This window comes from Copadichromis virginalis, linkage group LG4 (assembly GCF_057382275.1).
Source record: "Copadichromis virginalis isolate Kocher_CV1m ecotype Utaka linkage group LG4, C_Virginalis_male_GT1.1, whole genome shotgun sequence".
In the NCBI taxonomy this organism is placed as follows: Eukaryota; Metazoa; Chordata; class Actinopteri; order Cichliformes; family Cichlidae; genus Copadichromis; species Copadichromis virginalis.
The window spans coordinates 16270760-16277292 of NC_140621.1; the positions used below are offsets into that span (position 1 = coordinate 16270760).

Below are 6533 nucleotides of genomic sequence, written 5' to 3' on the forward strand. Positions count from 1 at the left end.
TGTCTGGATGTACTGTTCCCGTCCTGTGATTGTGAAGAACCTTTAGCTCGTTATTGAAATCCAATCTCATTTATGTCAGAGTAGCTGTCTGCAAAGCCTGTGTACTTGGTACAAGCTAAAGCTGGTCCCTATCTAAAGGATACAGAATAGAAATCAATTTGTGGGACGCATGACCTGACAGCTGTGGGACTAAATGACCTCAGAAACAACACTCTTAGGACTTAATCTCTGAGCAGTGTCAGCTATAATTCGTTTGGAGAGAAACTGTATAGACAGATGCATAACTTCTGCAACATCCTTCAAGTCCAACAAACAGATGATGTTCTTGTCTTTTCAAGTGATGTTTCATAATATATTTGTCCTCATGATATGTAAATGACAGTGAGATTACTGTATAAGGAATGTTTATGATGAGAACAGAATACAGTGCCTGACATTATATCTAACGTAGTTTATCTTCAATTCAATCTTGGTTTAAATGGATTTGTACTGGATTTTATGAACACCACACAAAAAAAGAATCATTTAATGATTTAGATTTTTTAAGGTCCCTTACAAATTTTGTGGGAATCAATTGAAAAATCCAAAGCTTTAATCACTGAACCTTTAATAAATCTGCTTTGTTGCTTTGTTTGTATTGAGTGATGACAGAAGGATACTTTTTAGAGGCGTAACGGGACCTTTTGGGAGGAGAACCGTTTAATTGTAATCTCTGGTTCACTTTTGAAGATGTTTTTGTTATGTTGACAGTTAAGTGTTTTAAATGAAAAATCAATCCTACGTTTAAGCTGGTCAGCTTTTTGCTCTTGCTAGCATTTTATCTTCGTACTGTTAACATGTCTATAAATTTGTAAAAACAAAAAGATTTTGGCCTGAAATTATTTGTTGCAACTATCTGGATAATCCATTAATATTCATAATTTTTTTTTCACCTTTTAAATTATGAGATTTTTTGCTTAAACTGTAAACTGAGTATATCTGGCCGCCTGATGGGCCAAAATCAAAAACTAAACTTTTGGATTAAGCTTTTCTCTGTATGTTTTAACTCAGTTGGCCAATTGATAACTAAGCAATGAATAAAATAATGTTCAGAGCTATTTATGTTGTGTAATTACCAGCCCTAAAATCTGTTAACAGTTCTATATTTGCAATCTTTTGCACATAGCTAGGAATATAGCTTTAAAACAAAACATTCAGTTCAAAGTTAATGGGCCATTTGCTAAACGTACATGGCACATACACCATATAGGCAACATTTAATGTCTGTCATGTTTATTAAGTTATATATTTTTAGAAGTTGTAGATCTTAAACATGAAAAATGTTATGCTTTTGTTGTTTGGTGCTCATGGCTGCCCCTCCCTGAGCCTGGTTTTGCTGGAGGTTTCTTCCTCTTAAAAGGGAGTTTTTCCTTTCCACTGTCACCAAGTGCTTCCTCGTAGAGGGTCATTAGATTTCTCTGTATTATTTTAGAGTCTATAGAGTCTATAAAGCACTTCGGGGTGACTGTTGTTGTGACTTTGTAGCATATGTAAATAATAGTTAATTGAATGTTTCAAAATTCACTTTTTATGTCTTTTGTGTAAAAATAATTATATATGTACACCTGTATTTGATTCAAGTATCACAATTTATTACAAAAACTAGAACTTTTTTTCATCTGTCAGTGTTGCCATGCTTTAAGCATATAACAATACAGTATAAAACCTCAACCCAAAGGTAGAATAGTAAAAGCAGAGATCATAGATGCTGACGCAGCATTACAGAAGTTAAGACATGCTGTTACTGTACAGGAAACATTACGACTGAAGTACAAGCATCTGTAAAATGTGCCATTGGCATCAGTGATTTGCATTTTACCATAAGCAATCTGACCCTTCCTCAATTTAAAGTGTCACAGGAAATGCCCCCTTGGAAAATAATTTACACGAAAATAAATACAAACACAGAAACGCTCTGCAAATGATCATGGATGTGCTGAGATATTTTTCAACAGCCCAAGGCACTCAGGCTCAAACATTGGCAATAAATATACATCATTCTTCAGACAAATCACGTCAAGCAGGTGTGGTTAGAGAAAGAAGAGTGACAGAGAAACAATGTTGTCTAGTTCGTAACCTCTTGAAGAGCGCAGTCCTTTCAAAAAAACAAAAGTCCACCTGGCCTTTTTTCACAGTGAAAATCGCTGGCAGTCGAGACAGAAAAAAGACATATGAAGGACTCAGTCATTTTGTTGACTAGTGCGACATCTGTTCTCTAAAAACTACATTAACCTCTTACTGTATTTTTGATGCTGGCCTGTCATTTTGGTCTCTGAGGGCGACGTCTGCTCACTAGAATGGCATCACCTGCTCCTCCCGGATGCGCATTCAAGCACCACAGGGTGTCGGAGCGCTCCCCTTTTATTTTTCAGTGGCCCATCCCACGTGAGAATCTGGTAAAATATCTATCAAACTGCCCACAAGTGATGTTTTCAAATATCTATGACAACCCAGACGCTATTCACTGACACAATCTCCTCAGATTGGCTGACCTTTTGAATGAGTTTACCGAGGCCGTGACAACACTGGTTTTAGCAAAAACCACTGAGCTTCTCTTCCCTGCAGTTCAGTTCAGTTGAGCTGGCGACAGGCTTCGAATGTCCACTTCGAGGCACCTCCATAAATATCGAGGCTGGTCTCCATCCATGCAAAAACGTTGCCCACTTGCGCTTTGCTGCTGCATGTCGCTAGATTGTAAATTTCTCCCACGGACAGTTTACGATCCCAGATGTGAAAATTTGCCAGGTCTCCTACAAAAGCTTGCGTGGCATCGAACCCTCCTCCAAGCGTGTCCTGTGGCAAACACAGTTTGATTTAATAAAGGATGATGAGCCTGCTTCGTGAAGAGAAACCACAGTCTCTTTAACTATTTGGATGTTTATTTGCCAATCCAGTGGGATTTTTTGATGAGCTCCAACCTTATCAAATTTAAAGTATTCAATTTTTAAGGCTCAATGAATACAAATTATCCAGCTGCTTACATTTTGTTGTAATACAACATAAAATACTATAATGTATGATTTGTTGTGTGTTACTAAATCATGAGAAATAACATTTTTTTTTAAAAGGTGCTTCTTTCGACTGGCAGGTGTGGAGCATTAAAACCAGGCTGTGCTTACTGCTTACCTGCTCCTGGCCAAGGATCAGCAGGCCCTGAGATTTGATGGGATGATACGGAGCCAGGTTTTCTCCACTCCCCCTCTTGACACCATCTTGAAAAGCCTCCCAAACACCATCACGAGTTGTCCAAGTCACGCAGATATGATGCCACTTTCCGTCGTTGATGAGAAATGGCAGCTTTGCTACCTTTAAAAAGTTCAAATGCAGGAATTATCAGACCTACAGTGGAAACGAGAATGTCTTACAGTCTAAAAAAAAATCGAGTGTTATTCGATTTTTCCTGCGTTTTTCTCGTACCTTGTCATTTATTAGAATCTCCATTGGATTGTTCCCCCACTCTATGAGAACCAGCTCGTTGGCTTGTCCAGGAACTGCGTAGGAGAAAGGTGTGCCCACTCCCGGGGAGGCGTTGGACTTGAGCCACATGCACACGGTGAGGGCATACATCTCTGGCAAACTCGTTTTCACTTTTGCGTACATGTAGTTGGTCCTCAGTGGGAACGTGAGCTGAAATTTATCCAGCGGCCTGTTTTCTCTCTGACCTGCCGTAGAAGAAACAGAAAAACAGGCTTGAACTCGTTTTAGAGGACGTGTTCTACCCCACACAGATATATCATTCCTAGTGCTCACATCCTGGGAATATTTCCTGGGAATTATACGTTACACAACAAATCCACAATGGTGACGCGCCAGATTTGTTTTAATCTCGCGTGCTAAATCCATCACAGGAGTGGTAACGCTGTTAACGGCCATCTCTTCTTTTCATATTTGCCCGCACCTCATTGACTATATTTAACAGAAATCGCCGTAGACGGTTCTTCCGGAAAAAAGGAAGAAAGAAAAAGAAAAAAGCGAAAGAGAGCGAGTGAGCGGATGTTGTAAATTCTCGTGTGTCTCTTGGAGCAAATGGCGGTGGCAGGTCACTTAATGCATGTTTGAAATGGTCTAATCTGGCCAGAGTGGGAGTTGAAAACTGCGGGATATACACTGTCCCACCGGCTTTGTGCTCAACATTAAATCGGATATATAATAATGTAGCCCGCTATCCTAGATTGGACCCCCCCCCCCCCTCCTCTTGACTTTCCATTTTTTAAATCAATTTTCTTATGATTGCTTGCTCGTTACAGTCCCCAGCCCATATTGCTTACAACTAATCCACCACCAACTCTTTCCACTTACCTTTCTCCAGGTCGGTGATCCTCTGGTGTAGCGATGTGAGTGTGGACTCCACTCTCCCACGCTGCTCTGTCTCATTGCGGAGTCCGGGTTTGCCCTCTTCGATGCCGTTCACTCGGGACAGCACCTGCTTCTCCAAGTCATCGATTTTACTTTGGAGAAGGTCTTTCAGGCTGTTTGCCTGCACCGAGTTGTTGCTTCTGCTGAATTGCTGTCAGGGGGTAAAAAGTGCGCATTTAGGTGAAAAAGGTTCAGATTCCAGATTATATTTTATTTTGGAGGGTCACTGCCGTAAACTTGAACGAGCAATTTAACCTACGCAAAGAATGTTTTTATGTTCATCTTATGTTCACACTGCGAATTAATTTTAAGAATCTAGACTTGTTAACCTATTGTTTTATTATAATTTTTGTATGTTTTCCATCTTATTTGTCGCAAAACGAGCTGTACGCAAAAGTGTTTATATTCTCCCCGGAAACTGCAGCCCTACCTCCAGATTCTCTAATCTCTGCTTCAGCGACTGTAAAGTCTGTGATAGTTGCGTCAAAGTGTCCGCGGGGCCTCTGGACACGTCCCCCATCGTATTTTTGGTCCCCGCTTCTTTCCTCCTGCCCCCGGGCCGCGCGTCCCCGAGGTCTGCGCCGCTCTGGCTCTCACACCGAGCCAACTTCGAGGTGAGCTCTCTGATAGTCTCTTTTTGGTTCATGATCGTCTCCTTCTGCTGTAAAACCGTCTCCCGCAGCTGCATAACCGTGGTCTTCAAGTCCTCTCCCGGCACACTGTTCTGCAAGGTGGCCGAGCATATGTCCATATCCTTGGGTACGGACGTGCAAATGAACTGCGTCTGTCCGCCAAAGTCTTGAGACGAGCTCTCCAAGAAGACGCAGGAAAATAGAAAAAGTTTCCAGCAGATTTCTCTCTTTGCGGCCCGCATGTCGCCGTCTGCGCCGGGCTTCACTTTTTATTTATTATCGTCTTTAATTCTGTGCTTTATGAGCCGCAGTGACTTTCGCCAGTGTCCCCCTTGTTGTTGTACTCCGTCTCTGCAAGTGCGGCAGGTTTTTATACAGCGTGCCCGGTTCTGCGCAGAGCCGCTCTCACTGCATCACAACCGGTGGGAAGGGAGGGGGGGTCGCGCTGCCCCCGTTTAAAAGGCTCCGGAATCCGCGTCACATTCAAGAGATGAAACCCATTTCGCTCGCGGACTCCCACGTGTTAAATCTTTCATGGCTTTGGCTGTTTGTCATTTCTCCCCGTGTGATATTAATCTGGAAAACGCTGATTTGTAGATGGTAGTGGTTTGGGAGTTGGGGGTGTTGCTTTGCATGGCGGGGTGCCAGCAGAGCCAGCTGTGTTTTGTTTTGTTTAGGGTACACCTAAAGACTCTCTCTCACACACATGCACACACTCACACACACATGCTGCGGGTGGATGCAGAGATCAGAAAGTTGCAGCAATTTGTGGCTGAGAGAGAGATAATGTGTGTGTGTGTGTGTGTGTGTGTGTGTGTGTGTGTGTGTGTGTGTGTGTGTGTGTCCCACAGATTCAGCACCGGGGACAGCTCCCACCACTTTACAGTATCAGCAAGAGCAAAGAGAGCGGCTCGTGTACGCGTTTAGTTCGTTTGAACGTGGAGAGCGTGTTTCATGTTTTCGTTTCAGCCTGTTTCTCCCGCTGTCATCTGGATCATACATGTCTATCTCATGGTGACCTGTGAGAATTCAACGTGAAAAGCGCTCTTCCCCCACAAACTCAGAGGCTATCTCTCTCTCTCTCTCTCTCTCTCTCTCTCTCTCTCTCTCTCTCTCTCTCTCTCACACACACACACACACACACACACACACACACACACACACACACACACACACACACACACACACACCTTATTTATCCCCAATGACCCGCTCTTGCAGTCAGTGGTCTGCTCTGCGCAATAATTATCTCAATAATTCAGTTTCTAAAATGATAATCTGTCCCCCAGCAATTTAGCCCATCTATTATTCAGGAAGGGCATTTTGCCTCCCGTTTCTCACTATCTTTTTATTCGGTTGGTGATTAAAATAAAATGAAAATACTGCAATTCAGTTACGAGAACATATTGTCTTTCAAATCAAATTTGATCTTTGGAAGAAAAAAAAAGAACACAGGCAGGAGAGACAGGACTCCACGTGACAGACGGATGTTTGACAGAGGTGGTT

The 6533-nt window shown here is 42.4% G+C and overlaps 1 protein-coding gene across 1 annotated transcript; it reads right to left on the reverse strand.

The window, feature by feature from the left end:
* Window positions 1–1592: 1592 nt before the first annotated feature.
* On the reverse strand, window positions 1593–5406 carry nptx1l (neuronal pentraxin 1 like). The gene is made up of 5 exons (XM_085453810.1): window positions 4826–5406; window positions 4339–4546; window positions 3457–3701; window positions 3166–3345; window positions 1593–2832 (listed from the first exon to the last, which is right to left on the reverse strand). The coding sequence occupies exons 1-5, from the start codon at window positions 5267–5269 to the stop codon at window positions 2611–2613; spliced, it is 1299 nt and encodes a 432-aa protein (XP_085309936.1). The 5' UTR covers window positions 5270–5406; the 3' UTR covers window positions 1593–2610.
* Between the last annotated feature and the right edge of the window lie 1127 nt (window positions 5407–6533).

What these genes read in the sequence shown, in the direction of transcription:
- nptx1l (XM_085453810.1), bottom strand. Translation starts at nt 5,269, where the DNA reads ATGCGGGCCGCAAAGAGAGAAATCTGCTGGAAACTTTTTCTATTTTCC. An exon ending in AGAGATTAGAGAATCTGGAG is followed by an intron (nt 4,547 to 4,825) that starts GTAGGGCTGCAG and finishes ACCCCCTGACAG; the next exon opens with CAATTCAGCAGAAGCAACAA. An exon ending in TGATCCTTGGCCAGGAGCAG is followed by an intron (nt 2,833 to 3,165) that starts GTAAGCAGTAAG and finishes TGTTTGCCACAG; the next exon opens with GACACGCTTGGAGGAGGGTT.